Below are 19,481 nucleotides of genomic sequence, written 5' to 3' on the forward strand. Positions count from 1 at the left end.
GACAATAGTACAGGACCCTGAGTTGACAGCACAATAGCTAAGATATATTTGTGGCTGTGTGTGTGTGTGTGAGAGAGAGAGAGAGAGAGAGAGAGAGGTTGTGTGTGTGTGAGGTGAGTATGTGTGTGTGTGTGTGTAAGACCCTTACAGGTAGTACAGTACTCCTGCTGCAGGCATCTCCCTCTTCCTGTAGTCCATTCCCGAGTCTAAGCAGGTTGTTTGGCAGTGCTCCTACACACACACACACACACACACACACACACACACACACACACACACACACATTACTGCTTTCAGACATAGGTGTAAGTCTGCATGTTCTGCGGATGTCAAGTGGTTGGGTCGTATATCTGAACAACATAACCGGACATTTGGAACTCCGAACTTAGCCTGCTCTTACACTACTCCCCTCCGGACATTATGTAAATGAGCTCACGTCTGAACGAAGCGAAGAACATGCGGAGATTCTGTTCATTGCGTGTTCAACCACGCGGAGATTTTGTTAATGTGCGTCGGTGTCATTCACACATAATGTCCAGATGTTAGCATCATATCTGAATCAGCCGAAGGGTTGGACCTCCGTTTGATAAAGATCAGCATATACTGTGAAGGATGTGTCTGAAAGCAGCTTATGATATCTGTGTTTGTTCATTTACAATATATGGTCCCAAGATATGATATTTTTTATGCCATGTCATTGTCCTTTAAGTCAGGTTTCATCTTTCAAACATATCGGTTACACTTTACTTGACAGTGTCGACATAAGAGTGATATGACACTGTCATGAATGTGTCATAAACAAGTCATAAACTTTTATGACATAACACTTCTGTCATTAAGTGTCATTACAAGTTAGGATTAGGATTAGGTTTAGGGTTAGAGTTAGGATTAGGGTTCATATGTCATGACAGTATCATGTGTTCATGACAGTGTCATGTCACTCTTATGTCGATACTGTCAAGTAAAGTGTTACCAACATATCTTGGAATCGTCACAGCTTCAATAGGGTAGTTCAATAGCTTGAATTTCCCCTTGGGGATCAATAAAGTATGTATGTATGTATGTATGTATGTATGTATGTATGTATGTCTATCTATCTATCTATCTATCTATCTATCTATCTATCAATAAAACACTAAGGAAAGGTGTTAACATCTACATGTGCAGCATCTTAACAGTGGATTCTACAGAGAGCAGTAAAGTACAAAAGAAACCCTCAGGTATAACGCCAGAGTTCTCTAAACTTTCCAATATGCCCATTAATGTACGCTATATGATAACTGGCCCATTAGTGTATGTGCTATATGATAACCGGCGTATTATCTCCGACGTCTGGAGGCTCCAGACATGCTCCAGTGAGTTATGAAATCAAGTTCCGTTCAAGTTTCTTTTTTCTCCTCCAATCTGTACCATCACCCTCCCCCTTCAACGGGGAATAATTAGCAATCACTACACAGTAGGAGGAAGAGAAGATATTCTCTCCATCACTCTGCCCCCCATCCCCCCCCACCCCATCCCGATTCTTCAGTGCTGTCAACTTTTCTCTCCGGAGCTCAGGGGGTTATGCGTCCAAGCCAATTGGTTGAATCACAGGTAATAACAGGCTGCCAAACAGCGAGCAGCGCAGAACAAAAAGACCCAGAGAGAGAGAGAGATAGAGAGAGACAGAGAGAGAGAGAGAGAGAGAGGGGTAGAGAGACATAGAGAAAGAGAGAGGGATAGAGAGACAGAGAGAGAGAGAGAGAGAGGGATAGAGAGACATAGAGAAAGAGAGAGGGAAAGAGAGATGGGGTATGATAGAGGGATCGAGAGGGAGGGAGAGAAACAATGTGGGGGAGGGAGAGAGAGAGACAGAGAAAGAAACCAGTCTCTTCATCATCAACCCTGATGACCTCCTCAACGACGTCTCTGCTTCAACAGACGCCACGGCAACCGCTGTGACGAGCAGGGTGCTGCTGCTGTTCTAGATGCCAGTCTTTGTCTCTGCCCCTCCCCTCCCCTCCTCTGCGTGCTGCTCTGACACCTGTGTCATGGCCTGGGCCTGTTGGGTCACTCCTTAAAGGGTTAGTGGCTAAAACCCTGTGCCACAGCCTGGGCATACTCTGGGACACTCATTAAAGGTAAGGTGGCTAAAACCTGTGTTATAGCCTGGGTCTACTCTTGGTCACTCATTAAAGGTCATGATCCAGTGATCACCATATAAAAGCAATAAACTGTGTCACCTTTGTACTCAAACAACAGGTTTAATAATGTGTGTTTGTTGAAACGAGAACATTTATTACAAAATGATAAATTGTAATCGTAGCACCAATGGGATTTCAGAATGCATCACAGTACTGGGCGTAGTTCAGTGGACCTGATCTGACCTGGACCCTACCCCCCCCCCAGGCATTGAAAGGAGGTTGAGAGACTGCGGCAAAACCATACAGAGACAAATCAGCAATCACACACCATCAATTCATAATGTCTCCATCTGCAAATCCCTAAAAATGAGCTTGTGTTAAAGTAATCTTATAAAGCTCTCCGCCGCCTTACGTCTCTGGAACTCTGTGTGTGTGTGTGTGTGTGTGTGTGTGTGTGTGTGTGTGTGTGTGTGTGTGTGTAGTGTGGTATGTGTGTGTGTGGTATGTGTGTGTGTGTGTGTGTGTGTGTGTTTGTAGTGTGGTATGTGTGTGTGTGTGTAGTGTGGTGTGTGTGTGTGTGTGTGTGTGTGTTATGTGTGTGTGTGTGTAGTGTGGTATGTGTGTGTGTGTGTAGTGTGGTGTGTGTGTGTGGAGTTGAAGGTGCTGAGAGGCCCCATTACTGACACAACAGTGGAATCTACCAGCTGTCCTCATCGTCTACCACTAAAAAGAAAAGCGAGATGATGGGAGAAGACAAAAGCCAATGAGAGAGAGCGAGGGAGCAATAGAGAGAGGGAGAGAGAGAGAGAGAGGGAGCGAGAGAGAAAGAGAGAGTGAGAGAGAGAGAGAAAGAGTGAGTTGAAAATTGAGCAGGACAGAGAGGAAGAGCACAATCAGTGTGTAGGCAGTGATGGGAGGATATTTATAATCAGGGGTGATAGGGCCGCTCCCGATGATCATTATGTGATTATGGCCTTTTGATAGACTGGTTAGGAACCCAAACTCTTCACCACTTCCGCCTATTGTCCTTCGCTACTCTCTTCCTCTCCCTCGCTCTCTCATTCCCTTCTACTCTTTTCCTCTCCCTCGCTCTCTCATTCCCTTCTACTTTTTTCCTCTCCCTCGCTCGGTCTCCATCCCTCTCACATGTGTCATTTTCACATCAGCCAAACATCTGCAAAACTCCACTATACTAGAACTAGACATGGGGGCATTCAGTCACCAACGTATGAGACTAGAACTACACATGGGGGCATTCAGTCACCAACGTATGAGACTAGAACTACACATGGGGGCATTCAGTCACCAACGTATGAGACTAGAACTACACATGGGGGCATTCAGTCACCAACGTATGAGACTAGAACTACACATGGGGGCATTCAGTCACCAACGTATGAGACTAGAACTAGACATGGGGGCATTCAGTCACCAACGTATGAGACTAGAACTACACATGGGGGCATTCAGTCACCAACGTATGAGACTAGAACTAGACATGGGGGCATTTAGTCACCAACGTATGAGACTAGAACTAGACATGGGGGCATTAAGTCACCAACGTATGAGATTAGAACTAGACAAGGGGGCATTCAGTCACCAACGTATGAGACTAAAAGTTTGAAGAGAAAATAGCTTCATTTCAATTGTTTCAGGGTCTGGGTCTGTAATGTCACGCATAGTATGCTGCATTCATAACTCTTCAATATGTAGCAGACAGATGTATTAAGAGCAGCTTGTACTAAATGTTTTAAAAGAGTGCCATTGACATGGTCTCAAATGACCCTTTGGGCTCTAATCTGTGTAACAATGCACCATGCAATGTGTTAATACCGTCCCGCTACCCTGGAAATCCACAGTTCTCGCGAGACACTCTGGCAATGAGCAATGATGCACGTTACTTGTACCCCTTGCATCCCGGGGAACCAATCAAATCGGCGTATCTGATATAGGCGGGCCAGAGACGAGCTAAACTGATGACGACAGCGCTGCAATGTTTGAGGTCAGTAAACATTGGTCGTAGTGTTATCCAATTGCGTCGAAGTCCGGAATCATTCAGAGTAAACATTGGTCTAGTGTTATCCAATTGCGTGCAGTGAGATTTTCAAATGCATGCTTGTTGCCGCCCTTCGAGTTGGGCCATTACATTGTTCTTGGCCAGGCCCTTAATCTTTCTAGATTACCAGGCTCTGGATTTTCCAGGCTACCGTCCCGCATAAACTAATAGCAATTTAATTACTGAGCAAAATCATTTTGCTTATTTCCAACCACACAACACCATGCTACACACAAACGGGTCAGCGAACAGACAAGGAGTTTCTCTCATTCAAAGTCAACCTCCGTCATGTTCCTGTAGGTGTTGGAAAATGCCACCCTACCGATTTGTGCTACATTGCCCCCCGCAACCTGTTAATAAACCAGCAAATATTGGTACCACCTGCTCCCACTGTTGGGTGTGTGCAGGACAGTAGCCTTACATATAGTGAGGGGTGTCTGCAGGACAGTAGCCTTACATATAGTGAGGAGTTTCTGCAGGACAGTAGCCTTACATATAGTGAGGGGTGTCTGCAGGACAGTAGCCTTACATATAGTGAGGGGTGTCTGCAGGACAGTAGCCTTACATATAGTGAGGAGTTTCTGCAGGACAGTAGCCTTACATATAGTGAGGGGTGTCTGCAGGACAGTAGCCTTACATATAGTGAGGGGTTTCTGCAGGACAGTAGCCTTACATACAGTATAGTGAGGGGTGTGTGCAGGACAGTAGCCTTACATACAGTATAGTGAGGGGTGTGTGCAGGACAGTAGCCTTACATACAGTATAGTGAGGGGTGTCTGCAGGACAGTAGCCTATAGTGAGGGGTTTCTGCAGGACAGTAGCTTTACATACAGTATAGTGAGGGGTGTCTGCAGGACCATAGCCTTACGTATATTGAGGGGTTTGGTGTCCTGTAGCTTGTAGTCTATCCTCACCGTATCTAAAACTATTCTACTCAGTACAACACTGCTGGATATGTAAATGTCAAACACACACTTCCTGGTGACGTGTGCTTGGGGGGATCAGAGGTGTAAATAAAATATGTCCCTCCTTCCTCACCCACCTGACACCTGACCGCTCGGATCATCGTGATAATCATTCTCATCATAATAACACCCTGTGATATATCAAGATAATCGAGCACCCTGAGTGAGCAGACCGTAGGTCAGTCCAGGCCCGTCGTTATCCTTCATCTGTGACTTGCTCTGAGGTTAAAGCACTGACCTCCCATCAGCAATCAGGGAGACAGCAGCAACAGCAGCAGCAGCAGCAGTATACTCCATGCAGATGGAGTGCATTAACTCACAGGTCACTGGGTTACCACTTAACTTCAACGCTCCTTCATGAGACTGACATAATCATCCAACAGTGTCTCTACCACGCAGACGGACGGACGGACAGATTGCACAAGAATCATTCGGTAGCACTTAACTTGTCTTTAACTCTACTTCATGACACTCACATAACCTCATGACTCTACCATGCATGCAAACAGACTGCACTAAATACACAGCGGTCCTTCAATAGCACTAACTTGAACCTTGCTTCATATGACTAACATAAACCACCCACTAACACACTGCTTAGGCCGACTTCAACACTGACCACTGACCAGACGTCTTAATATAGGTCAAGCACGAACTGGTCGTTTTTCTTTGGTCAAAAATGGTGATGATAAAACACTCACTCTCTCCCTTACACTTACACACACACACACACTCTCTCTCTCTCTCTCACACACACACACACACACAATCTCTCTCTCACTCTCTCTCACACACACACACACTCTCTCTCTCTCTCACACACACACACACACACTGTCTCTCTCTCTCTCTCTCACACACACACACACTCTCTCTCTCTCACACACACACACACTCTCTCTCTCTCTCTCTCTCTTTCTCACACACACACACTCTCTCTCTCTCTCTCTCACACACACACACACACACACTGATTCGCTGAGAACTTCTAACACAGACAGTTCTTTTGCCTCGCCTTCTATTTGAGAAGTCATTGAGTAGCTGTTGCATGTCAATGGTCCAGACCTTTCCTGGACAGCAGTTTCGCCAGAAAAAAAGTGTGGCTTCTCTCTCTCTCTTTCCCTCTCTCCCTCCCTCCCTCTCTCTCTCTCTCTCTACTTCTCCAAAAAGGGGAAAGTTGCTTTTGAGTTTTTCAAAGAGGGCCTTTCCATTGAATGTCCACAAAAGGCGGTGTTAGCTGAGCCCAGGGCTGACAAGGCCCCCCTCCCTCATTAGGCTGGTGAAAACATCTCTACATCGTCTTCTTTCTCTCCCTCACTCCTACTTATTCTTTCTCGTCCATCCCTCGCTTTTTGTTTTGGGGGGGAAGAGAACTGACCAAAAAACCTCCAGCCTCAAAGAACACAGAGGCAGGAGGGGGGTGGGAAGGGGTAGTTAGAGCAGGGTGCTGAGTGCGTGTGTGGGAGAGTGTGTGTCTGTGTGTATATGTGTTTGTGTGTGTGTGTGAGTGAGTGAGAGAGAGTGAGCGTATGTGCGTGTGTGTGTCTGTATGTGTGTGTGTGTGTGTGAGTGTGTTGGTGGGTGTGAGTGTGTGTGTAAGTGAGTGAGAGAGACAGAGTGTGTATGTGTCTGTTGTCGTAAGTTGTCGTATATTCATATGGGTCTGTCTTACAGCTACTCTAGTGGCAGCAAGAGAATGAAGAGAGAGAAAGAGAGGGGGGTGCATTGTCAGGAAAGTGGAGAGAGAGGGGAAAGACAGCTTAAAACAGTGCCTTTATGTGGTGCAGTAATGGGTGACACCTCTTACTTCAAAGTTGTTGTGTGTGTGTGTGTAACAGAGAGAGAGAGAAAGGAAGAGGGTGTGTGAGTGGGGGGTTGGTTTTGGCTTTCTTCAGTCAATGCTTTCAGGGATTTGGGAACAACTGTGTGTGTGTGTGTGTGTGTGTGTGTGTGTGTGTGTGTGTGTGTGAGAGAGAGAGAGTCGGGCAACACACTAATTGCGCCTAATTATATATATTCCCTCTCCTTGTTAACGCCTTCTGCCAGTAAAGGGGTTTGGTTCATGCAACATTCCTAAAACGTTCCCATCACCCTCTCATGACCTCAGCCCTCTGGTTTTTGGAAGGAGCATCATGGGGGATTTGCCCCCTCGTTGTGCCAGGACCTTCCTCTCACCACCTCCAGGGGAGGACCCCTGTCCTGCACCCGTCTCTGCCCCTCAGGACTCCTGTGTGTGGGGGCAAACAGGCTTCTGCACCTGGGTCTCAGCTTTGGAGCCCCCTCTCTATGTTGAACTACTGATTCATGGGAATTGAGACAGAATAGCAGGTCAGTCTGAAACAGAAGGGTGGATCTTTTTAAGACATCATTCAGTGGCATAACGATATTGGAGTAGATCCTAATAAACTATGTGTATCAAATTCAGCCTTCAAAGATGCCTTCGCTTGCTTGGGCAGATTTTGAAAGCAGCATACATGGAACCTTTGCTGCTTTGAGCAGCCAGACAACTGCAGATGCTGGTCTCTATAATTGGTCAGTAAAGAAAGAGATGCTGAAACCCTGCATCTGAACCATGTCCGCAGAACAAGACAAAATGACCTTTCATGCACGCGCGATTACGGCAACTGACAGCTGATAGCAAAGCTGCAGACAGTACGCCTTTCGTTTGGGACAGACAGAAGATCCAGAATCAGATGTATTGGCCAGGTTTTCAAACAAGGAATTTATACAAACAAGGAATTTGACTCCGGTTGCTCTTTGCTCTCAAAGTACAAAATAATCACTTTATATACAGTATAAGAATAAGAAAGTATAAGAATAAAAAAAAAAAAAAAAAAAAAAAAACTCTCTCTCTCTCAACCTCTCCTACCCTCCGCTATGTCCTCCTTTAAGGCTGAAGTGATCTGTTGTGTAAAAAATGTCGAAGAAAATATATTGGATCAGATGACTGAACAAGACCATACAAATGCAGCACACTTCAATTAAATGTGAACTCGGGGTTGTGCATGTATTTTACTTAAGTTACTTCAGTGAGGGGATTTCTTCAGTGGAACTAGTCTTTGTCAGTGGACAAAAAGATGCATTCAAAAAGAGGCACTTATGAGTGGAATGAGGTTAGCATAGTGCCACTGTGTGTGTGTGTGTGTGTGTGTGTGTGTGTGTGTGTGTGTGTGTGTGTGTGTGTGTGTGTGTGTGTGTGGCTACAAGCAAATAATCTCAAATACACCGGAAATGAAGGAACAGCCCCACTGCAGTAGAGAGCAGTGTTTATGCATTAGTGCTTAAGTGTACACAATAATGTAATCATTTCCCAGTAATGTAATAACTCCAAGTAATGTAATCCACAGTAATGTAATAAAAATGTCCTCTTAATCCATTACCTGATACTCTTCTTTAATAATCATGTAATAATCTCTGTACTAATACTACATCCCCAAAACAGAAAAAGTTGGGACATTGTGTAAAATGTAAATAAAAACAGAATGTCACAATATACAAGTCTTGTAAATCCATATTTAGCAGCAAAAAGGACATAGACAACATATCAAATGTTGAAAATGAAACTTTGGACTATTTCATGGAAAGTATATGTTAATTTTGAATTTGATGCCAGCAACATGTTTCAAAAAAAGTTGGGACGGGAGCAAGGAGACCAGTTGCTAGAGTTTTGAGAATGAAATGTTGTCCCATTACACCCCGATATAGGATTTCAGTTGCTCAACAGTATGGGGTATTCTTAGTCATGTTTTTCATTCCATTATGCACCTAATTTGACAAATCTGGACTGCAGACAGGCCACCTTAGCACCTGGACTCTTCCTCTATGGAGAAATACTATTTAAATATGTGCAGAATTCATTTTGGCATTGTTTTCCTGAAATATTCAAGGTCGTCCCTGGAAAAGATATTACCTGGATGGCAGTATATGTTGCTCAAAACCTATATACATTATTCAGAATTGATTTTGCTTTGCCAAATGTGCAAGATGCCCATGCTGTAGGCACTAATCTAATGCTCCTCCACATAGTCATAGATGTTGGGTTTCGAACTGAGCGCTATAACAAGTTGGATAGGTGGAATACTTGGATAGGCCCTCTCCTCTTTCGCCCAAATGAGTCCATGATTTCCAAAAAGAATGGCAAACTTTGATTGACAGGACCTTTTTCCACGTCACCTCAGTCCATTTTAATCAAGCTCAGGCCCAGATAAGAGGGTGGTATTTTCAGTATCATGTCTGTATCAATTTTTGCTGTTACAATTTTGGCTGCAGTTTTTGAATTGAGTATCAAACTGGACACATAGACAATGTTTATCAGAGGTTTTCCTGAGCCCATACAATGACAGGTCTGGAAACAGGTCTGGTGTTGATGCAGTGCCATCTGAGGTCCAAAACACCACGGCCATCCAATGTGTTTTTCAGCTCTTTCCCTTGTTTGCAAAGATTTCTCTGGATTCTCTGAATGTTTTAATAATATTATGTCCTGTAGATGATGAACTCCCTAAATACTTCACAATTTCATGTGAAGAAGCATTAAAATGACATTGTTTCATCATTTGTGCACACAGGTTTACACAGAGGGATGAATATCCCTACATCTTTAGTTCTAAGAGACCCTGCCTCTCTGGGATACTCTTTTTCAAACCCAATCGTAATGCCAGTTACCCTAATTAGTTGTGAAACATTCTTCCTTTTGTTTTCTTTATCATTACACAACTTTTCCAGCATTTTGTTACCCCCGTCCCAACTTTTTTTGAAACATGTTGCTGGTATCAAACACATACATGCACGCATGCACAAACACACACACATTCACACTCACACAAACATGCACACATACACAAAAACACACACATGCAGGCAAGCAGGCACACGCACACATACATACACCCCCCATTACCCCCACACCCACTCACAAGCGAACACACACACACACACATGCACAGACACATAAAACACACACACACATGCAGGCAAGCACACACTCACACACACACACACACTCACAAGCGAAAACACACACACACACACCACACACACAGAAGCACACATATTACACAAAAGCAAACACATACAGTACATGTACACACTCATTTACATACACAAAAGTTGCAAGAGTAGGGGACGGAGTAGGAGATGGAGACAAATTGACAAGCGTGATTTATTTTTGCAGAGAGAATGTGCAAGACTGAGCAGTGGTCATATTTTGTACCACTTTGCAGTACATCTAGTTGTATTCGTAACATTTCTTAACCCTTAGAACCCTAAGCTGTTTTTAGGGCATTTTCACTACCTTTATTCATAAGGATTTATTCTGGTCATTGTAAGTGCCACACACACATATTATATATTGTTTTTTTCAGGAGAGTCTAGGCTATCCAGATCTGCTATCATGTATTAATACTAGCATTGATTTTCTTTTGATTTTTAAAGAATTAAAATATAAAAGGTGTATTATAAAAATTCTTATATTTCGACATGTATCTCACCACAGCAAGCTCACAGCTCTACATGCATTTCATGTGTGTGTAGGGCAGACTGTCCTGAATCGGGCAATATAATTGCCATGTTGGAGGGATACTCTGGGGATGAGCAATTTACAGAAATATGTGCAGTGTGATTTACGGAAATAAATGCCATTTTTTATTTAGTGATGAAAAATTACCTTTCTGCGCTCCATATCTGTGACACGAACTGATCTGACCTGACTTGACCTGAGGTTGCGTGTCAGCCTGCATGCCTATGTGTATGCACTCATAATAATTCTCAACTTTTTACTGCATTGCCATGAACAAAGTAAAGGCAAAAAAGGTGTTTATTTGTTGAACGAATTGGGATGCAATGTGAGCCTTGAATTGGATGCCATGCAGGAATTTGCTAGGATCTCAAAACCGGAATATGAACATGCTTTGCCATAGAGAAACACATGATAGCGTTGGATTATAAACATGCTTTGCCACAAGAACAGACAAAAACGTGGGGTAAGTCCAGCTATATGAAGTTATTATTTTGCTGTCACTTCGTCTGTTTTATAACCCAGAAGGATGTACTTGGTATCAAATGATAGCTCTGAGTCTCCTCTTTCATCTGACATGCGTGGCATATCTATGCAATCACGGGTCCGTGAGTAATTCAAACGAGAGTAATGGCTGTGCAGCTTTGGTTTGTACATGACGTTATTATTTTGCAGTCATTTCGTCTGTTTTTATAAGCCAGAAGAATCTATAAACATGGTACCAATGGATAGCCCTGTGCCCCCTCTTTCATCTGATATGCTTGCCATATCGATGCGATCACAGGTTCGCGGGTAATTCAAACGAGAGTAATGGGTGTGCAGGTGAACGCAGAGAAGTATAGACTAAATATGATGCAATTTGATTTAATTTCATGATTTTTTTTTTCATTTTCATACTTGATCGTACAGACAAGTGTGTAGTCTCGTTGGAAAGCCCCACTTCTGCTCTGTCATGCAATAAAGGCTGCGATGAACAGTTCCGGAGCATTGTAACAGAGAAGAAAGGGTGTGTTTTTTGACGCACTTTGCGTCAATCAGGTTCTAAAGGTTAATGGGGACCTGACCATGTCATGTGTGCAACAAACCACTAGAGGGGAGTAATGAAACATTTCTCAGGGCTCCCTGTCTGAGGGCGTACCTAGGTCTGCAGAGATCATACAAAACAACAAAGGAGGAGGCCAATAACTCAGGAGCTATTGTGTATACCGTGTGTGTGTGTGTGTGACAGAGATGGAAGATAAAGAAAATACAATATATTTGAGAGAAAGAGAAAAAAAGAAAAACAGAAAGAAAGAAAGAAAGAGAGAGAGAGCAAGAGAAAGAAAGAGAGAGAGAAAGAGAAGCAGTGGTACAGACAGATGAGTAGGCTGCTACAAGTGTACTATTTGTGTGTGTCTTCATCATAGAAACATAAATAGGACACAGAGAGACAGAGAGAGGAGGATAAAGAGGAGCAGAGACAGAGAGAGAGGAGGATAAAGAGGAGCAGAGAGACAGAGAGAGAGAAGGATAGAGAGAGGACACAGAGAGACAGAGAGAGAGGAGGATAAAGAGGAGCAGAGAGACAGAGAGAGAGGAGGATAGAGACAGGAGAGGAGGATAGAGAGAGGAGCAGAGACAGAGAGAGAGGAGGATAGAGAGAGGACACAGAGAGACAGAGAGAGAGGAGGATAAAGAGAGGACACAGAGACAGAGAGAGAGGAGGATAAAGAGAGGACACAGAGAGACAGAGAGAGAGGAGGATAAAGAGGAACAGAGAGACAGAGAGAGAGGAGGATAAAGAGGAGCAGAGAGACAGAGAGAGAGGAGGATAACGAGAGGACACAGAGAGACAGAGAGAGAGGAGGATAAAGAGGAGCAGAGAGACAGAGAGAGAGGAGGATAACGAGAGGACACAGAGAGATAGAGAGAGAGGAGGATAAAGAGGAGCAGAGAGACAGAGAGAGAGGAGGATAGAGAGAGGAGCAGAGAGACAGAGAGAGAGGAGGATAAAGAGGAGCAGAGACAGAGAGAGGAGCAGAGAGACAGAGAGAGGAGGATAACGAGAGGACACAGAGAGACAGAGAGAGAGGAGGATAAAGAGAGGACACAGAGACAGAGAGAGAGGAGGATAGAGAGGAGCAGAGAGACAGAGAGAGAGGAGGATAGAGTGAGGAGCAGAGAGACAGAGAGAGGAGGATAGAGTGAGGTGCAGAGACAGAGAGAGAGGAGGATAGAGAGGAGCAGAGAGACAGAGAGAGAGGAGGATAGAGTGAGGAGCAGAGAGACAGAGAGAGAGGAGGATAAAGAGGAGCAGAGACAGAGAGAGGAGCAGAGAGACAGAGAGAGAGGAGGATAAAGAGGAGCAGAGACAGAGAGAGGAGCAGAGAGACAGAGAGAGAGGAGGATAACGAGAGGACACAGAGAGACAGAGAGAGAGGAGGATAAAGAGAGGACACAGAGAGACAGAGAGAGAGGAGGATAGAGTGAGGAGCAGAGAGACAGAGAGAGGAGCAGAGAGACAGAGAGACAGAGAGAGAGGAGGATAGAGTGAGGAGCAGAGAGACAGAGAGAGAGGAGGATAAAGAGAGGAGCAGAGAGACAGAGAGAGAGGAGGATAGAGAGAGGACACAGAGAGAGAGGAGGATAGAGAGAGGACACAGAGAGACAGAGAGAGAGGAGGATAGAGAGAGGACACAGAGAGACAGAGAGAGAGGAGGATAAAGAGGAGCAGAGAGACAGAGAGAGAGAGGAGGATAGAGTGAGGACACAGAGACAGAGAGAGAGGAGGATAAAGAGGAGCAGAGACAGAGAGAGAGGAGGATAGAGTGAGGAGCAGAGAGACAGAGAGAGAGGAGGATAAAGAGAGGAGCAGAGAGACAGAGAGAGAGGAGGATAGAGAGAGGACACATAGAGACAGAGAGAGAGGAGGATAAAGAGGAGCAGAGAGACAGAGAGAGGAGCAGAGAGACAGAGAGAGAGGAGGATAAAGAGGAGCAGAGAGACAGAGAGAGAGGAGGATAGAGTGAGGAGCAGAGAGACAGAGAGAGAGGAGGATAACGAGAGGAGCAGAGAGACAGAGAGAGAGGAGGATAGAGAGAGGACACAGAGAGACAGAGAGAGAGGAGGATAGAGAGAGGACACAGAGAGACAGAGAGAGAGGAGGATAAAGAGGAGCAGAGAGACAGAGAGAGAGGAGGATAGAGTGAGGACACAGAGAGACAGAGAGAGAGGAGGATAAAGAGGAGCAGAGAGACAGAGAGAGAGGAGGATAGAGTGAGGAGCAGAGAGACAGAGAGAGAGGAGGATAACGAGAGGAGCAGAGAGACAGAGAGAGAGGAGGATAGAGAGAGGACACAGAGAGACAGAGAGAGAGGAGGATAGAGAGAGGACACAGAGAGACAGAGAGAGAAGAGGATAGAGTGAGGAGCAGAGAGACAGAGAGAGAGGAGGATAAAGAGGAGCAGAGAGACAGAGAGAGAGGAGGATAACGAGAGGACACAGAGAGACAGAGAGAGAGGAGGATAGAGAGAGGACACAGAGAGACAGAGAGAGAGGAGGATAGAGTGAGGAGCAGAGAGACAGAGAGAGAGGAGGATAACGAGAGGACACAGAGAGACAGAGAGAGAGGAGGATAAAGAGGAGCAGAGAGACAGAGATAGAGGAGGATAGAGAGAGGAGCAGAGAGACAGAGAGAGAGGAGGATAAAGAGAGGACACAGAGACAGAGAGAGAGGAGGATAAAGAGGAGCAGAGACAGAGAGAGGAGCAGAGAGACAGAGAGAGGAGGATAACGAGAGGACACAGAGAGACAGAGAGAGAGGAGGATAAAGAGAGGACACAGAGACAGAGAGAGAGGAGGATAGAGAGGAGCAGAGAGACAGAGAGAGAGGAGGATAGAGTGAGGAGCAGAGAGACAGAGAGAGGAGGATAGAGTGAGGTGCAGAGACAGAGAGAGAGGAGGATAGAGAGGAGCAGAGAGACAGAGAGAGAGGAGGATAGAGTGAGGAGCAGAGAGACAGAGAGAGAGGAGGATAAAGAGGAGCAGAGACAGAGAGAGGAGCAGAGAGACAGAGAGAGAGGAGGATAAAGAGGAGCAGAGACAGAGAGAGGAGCAGAGAGACAGAGAGAGAGGAGGATAAAGAGGAGCAGAGAGACAGAGAGAGAGGAGGATAAAGAGGAGCAGAGAGACAGAGAGAGAGGAGGATAAAGAGGAGCAGAGAGACAGAGAGAGAGGAGGATAAAGAGGAGCAGAGACAGAGAGAGAGGAGGATAGAGAGATGGAGAAAAGGAAAGAAGGCAGGAGCTGGATAAGGAGGAGAGAGGGTCCTTGCTAGCCAAAAGTTAATTGAAGAGTGAAGGCGTCAATGTCTGAGGGATTAACCCTGAAAACAGAGTGGAGAGAGTCACAGGGGTCCCCACTATCTGTCACCACACACACACACACACACACACACACGCATACACTCACTCACACGCACACACACACGCACGCACGCACGCACACACACACACACACACACACACACACACACACACACACACTCTCACACACACACTCACACACACACACGCATACACTCACTCTCACACATACACTCACACACACACACACACACACACACACACACACGCGCATATACAAAACATGCACTGAGGTCAAGACCCACATGGCCATCCCAAACACCCTCATTTGGGTCGGGCATCATTGGGGACAGCCTAAATCCAGATGTCCAAACAAAAGCAGAGCCGGGGGCAAGGGGCCTGAGAGAAGAGGACCCAAAGCCTGCGCGGGTGCAGGAGCATTCAGAGCCTCAAGGGAGGCCAGGCCAGACTGAATAAGGGGGGGGGGGGGGGGCATGAGGTGGGAGGGGGCTCAGAGTGACTTTCAGGACCCCACAGGCTCCTGCAGAACACAAGCCATAAGCGGTAACCCTGAAAGTGCCTGTTCAGAGGGGGGGGGGGGGGGGTCCAAACCCCACCTGTGGGAAAAAAAGTCACATTCAAACTTTGGATTGTTTACACTTCAAAGCTTTCAAAAGCTAGTCACGTCACTTTGTGGTTGATAATTTCTGATATGGGTCAAGTCCCCTTCCGTTAAAAAATCGATAAAGTACGATAAAGTAGCACTTATGAATGGCAATCATGTGAGAACTCCATTAAAAGAATGGAATGTGCCAAACAACACCCCTACGCTGTTCTAAAATCACTGGATCCTTGGGGATTCAGTCTGCTCTAGGCCTCTGAAGCAGGAGGTTACCTGTGTTATGCTAGCAGCAGCCTTATTGCATGTAATAGGTTTTTGTTTTGTACACAAACGGTGCAAGTATTTCACTTGCAACCTTGAACAAGGGAGGCAGGCGTGCTGAGGCTCTTGAACGCAGCCACACGGCACGGAGTTGTCTTGAACGCAGCCACGCGGCACAGAGTTGTCTTGAACGCAGCCACACGGCACACAGAGTTGTCTTGAACGCAGCCACACACAGAGTTGTCTTGAACGCAGCCACACGGCACTCCTCCATTGACATCCATTGTATTTGACACAGCGCCACACATAGTCCAACTAGGGCTGGGCGATATATCGGTATTATGACTACGACCGATATATTTTTGAAAACGATATGTAGTTGAGACAATATCGTAATACCGGTAGTATGTCAAATAATGGGCCATTTTATCAAAGCCACTTGTTCTTCTGTGTTCAGACCATTCAGACAGATGCAGCTCTGCCTAACTGCACCCCTGCGTGTGCACGTTCTCCCTCGCAGCACTACAAACTTTCAAACATGACGGACACCGAGTCAGATTTTGTTTGCCTTGATCAGAGGTTGGTGCTGATGCCTATTTTCGTCGGCACATCAACGGTTAGACCGAGAATTCTCGTTGTGAAATCAAAATTCCACTGGAGCTCCAAGCGGTTTTGTACACGCAGATTTAAGTTACAACACTGTTTACAGCTCTTCGACTCACGGTAAAATGTCATTTTTGGTACATAGCCTAGCTAATTTAAATACACATGGGTGCTTGCGTTTAAGGATATAGCAGATCTAAAGTCCTCAGGGAGACAGCCTACACACTGATTTTATAAAGAGGATATACACGCGGGGACTCTCGAGCAGTTAGGGGCATCATTTTTATGATTCCCGAAACCCCATTCAATCGTGCATAGGGATTTTTTCTTACGAACCGGAACGTGCAAAAATGATAATTAACGCATACAAAATGACGGTAGCGTCTATCACACTCTTGGTGAGTGACTCAGTTACGTTGTTTAAGTAGCCTAAGGGTCCTTACGTGACAAAACAATACGTTTTCTACTCGTGAAGAAACTGTCTAAATTCAAAGTTTTTACTGTCACATCTGCACACAACTCTGCCTTTTCCTGCAACAACTTAATTCCCACGATACTTCAGCTCGAGAATAGAGCTAGCTTTCAGTAATGTGCAAGCTCATTTGGACCGTTTCCATGTAGTTACATATTCATTAATATGCAGTGTTTCCCACAGAATTGGATTCAACTTGTGGCGGTAGCTGACTTGGACAACGGGGGGGGCGGGGGGGGGTATTAAGATCGTCTTGGTAGTGTATAGGTCTAATTGAGTGCCTGTCACTTTAAGACGTTTGAGGGAACCCTTGCAATTGAAACACAGTTGAAAGGCTGCTGATGTGTGGATGCAATTCATAACGTTTTCTACATAGTTAAAATAAAGGTTCGTACTTCGCACTTTTGAATTTTGAAATCCATTTACATCGGGATTTTGCAAACATTCAGTGTCAAGAGTCAATAAAATGAGCCCTTCAACGAAATTGACAAGCAGCTGTAAGTAGGCTAAGCATGCTAAATTCGACATCCAAACAGTATTCTAACGTTAGCTTTGAGATACTGCTTGATTTCATAACTTAACTTAGTTTAGTCTCTTCAATGTAGACAACTATGTTGTGATAAGACCTTGGCAGAGTTCACTTCAATGCAGCAGTTTTTAACAAATTTGCGCAGCATGGTCACGATGCTAAGCGGATTTAATAGCAATTTAGCCAGACGTCTTCTATGCAATGCTTCTATGTGGTAACAACAATCCTTCAACAATCCTGAATATTTTGTTAAATGCACATGCAGAGGAGTGGCAGCGGGCTCTGAGAGAGAGCGGGGCGGGACAAGGAAAGGCTGCATGCGTAAAAAGCGCAGCTCAATGGCAATGCAAGGATTTGACCTTATATTTAATTTAAATTAAATTAAATTAAATTAAATTAAATTAAACATAGAATATTAATCTGTGGCGGCCGATTTTTATTTTGTGGCGCCCCGCCACAGATTAGTCAATGTATGGGAAACACTGATATGGTCATAACCATTACAGTGCTCAATTATCTATTTCTGAGGGAAATAAACGTCAAGTTTGAGTTGTAAAGCCGGCATGAGCTCGACAACATTCTTTTGGGCTTTCCTGGAAGCAACTGATGGAAACTGAGATACGTAATAGTACAAACTTTGAATTTAAACGGTTTCTTCACAATTAATGAGTTGAAAACGCTATTCATGTTGCACAGAACTTTTAATGACATTTTGAGTCTGTTAACCCTTAGAACCCTAGGCTGTTTTTAGGGCATTTTCACTACCTTTATTCATAAGGATTTATTCTGGTCATTGTAAGTGCCACACACACATATTATATATTGTTTTTTTCAGCAGTCTAGGCTATCCAGATCTGCTATCATTTCATGCTTTAGTACTAGCATTGATTATTTTATTTAGATTTTTAAAGAATTAAAATATAAAAAGCGTATTATAAAAATTCTTATATTTCGACATGTATCTCACCACAGCAAGGTCATAGCTCTACATGCATTTCATATGTGTGTGTAGGGCAGACTGTCCTGAATCGGGCAATATAATTGCCATGTTGGAGGGATACTCAGGGGCTGAGCAGTTTACAGAAATATGTGGTGTGCGATTTACAGAAATAAATGCCATTTTTTATTTAGTGATGAAAAATGACCTTTCTGCGCTCCATATCTGTGACACGAACTGATCTGACCTGACTTGACCCGAGGTTGCGTGTTAGCCTGTGTGCCTATGTGTGCTATGCTGTATGCACTCATAATGATTCTCAACTTTATACTGCATTGCCATGAACAAAGTAAAGGCAAAAAAGGTGTTTCTTCCACAAATTGGGATGCAATGTGAGCCTTGAATTGGATGCCATGCAGGAATTTGCTAGGGTCTCAAAACCGGATTATGAACATGCTTTGCCACAAAAACAGACAAAAACGTGGGGTAAGTCCAGCTATATTAAGTTATTATTTTGCTGTCACTTCGACTGTTTTATAACCCAGAAGGATGTACTTGGTATCAAATGATAGCTCTGAGTCTTCTCTAACATGCGTGGCATATCTATCCAATCACGGGTCTGCGAGTAATTCAAATGAGAGTAATGGGTGTGCAGTGTTGGTTTGTGTACATGACGTTATTATTTTGCAGTCACTTCGTCTGTTTTTATAAGCGAGAAGGATCGATATACATGGTACCAATGGATAGCCCTGTGTCCCCTCTTTCATCTGATATGCTTGCCATATCTATGCGATCACGGGTTCGCGAGTAATTCAAACGAGAGTAATGAGTGCGCAGGTGAACGCAGAGAAGTATAGACTGTAAATATGATGCAATTTGATTTAATTTCATGATTTGTTTTTCATACTTGATCGTACAGACAAGTGTGTAGTCTCTTTGGAAAGCCCCACTTCTGCTCTGTCATGCAAAAAAGGTTTCATCTTGCTGCGATGAACAGTTCCGGAGCAATGTAACAGAGAAGAAAGGGTGTGTTTTTTGACGCACTTAGCGGGTTCTAA

General features: G+C 44.6%; 1 protein-coding gene across 4 annotated transcripts in view; it reads right to left on the reverse strand.

The window, feature by feature from the left end:
- The window catches only part of afg1lb (AFG1 like ATPase b), a 60,675-nt gene that overhangs the window by 6,426 nt on the left and 34,768 nt on the right, over positions 1–19,481 (reverse strand). For all 4 annotated transcript variants that reach the window (XM_042095814.1, XM_042095813.1, XM_042095816.1 and 1 more), the window contains one exon: positions 149–231. In XM_042095814.1, coding sequence (XP_041951748.1) covers positions 149–231 — 83 coding nt within the window. The remainder of the gene's footprint in view (positions 1–148; positions 232–19,481) is intronic.

This window comes from Alosa sapidissima, chromosome 6 (assembly GCF_018492685.1).
Source record: "Alosa sapidissima isolate fAloSap1 chromosome 6, fAloSap1.pri, whole genome shotgun sequence".
Classification (NCBI taxonomy): Eukaryota; Metazoa; Chordata; class Actinopteri; order Clupeiformes; family Clupeidae; genus Alosa; species Alosa sapidissima.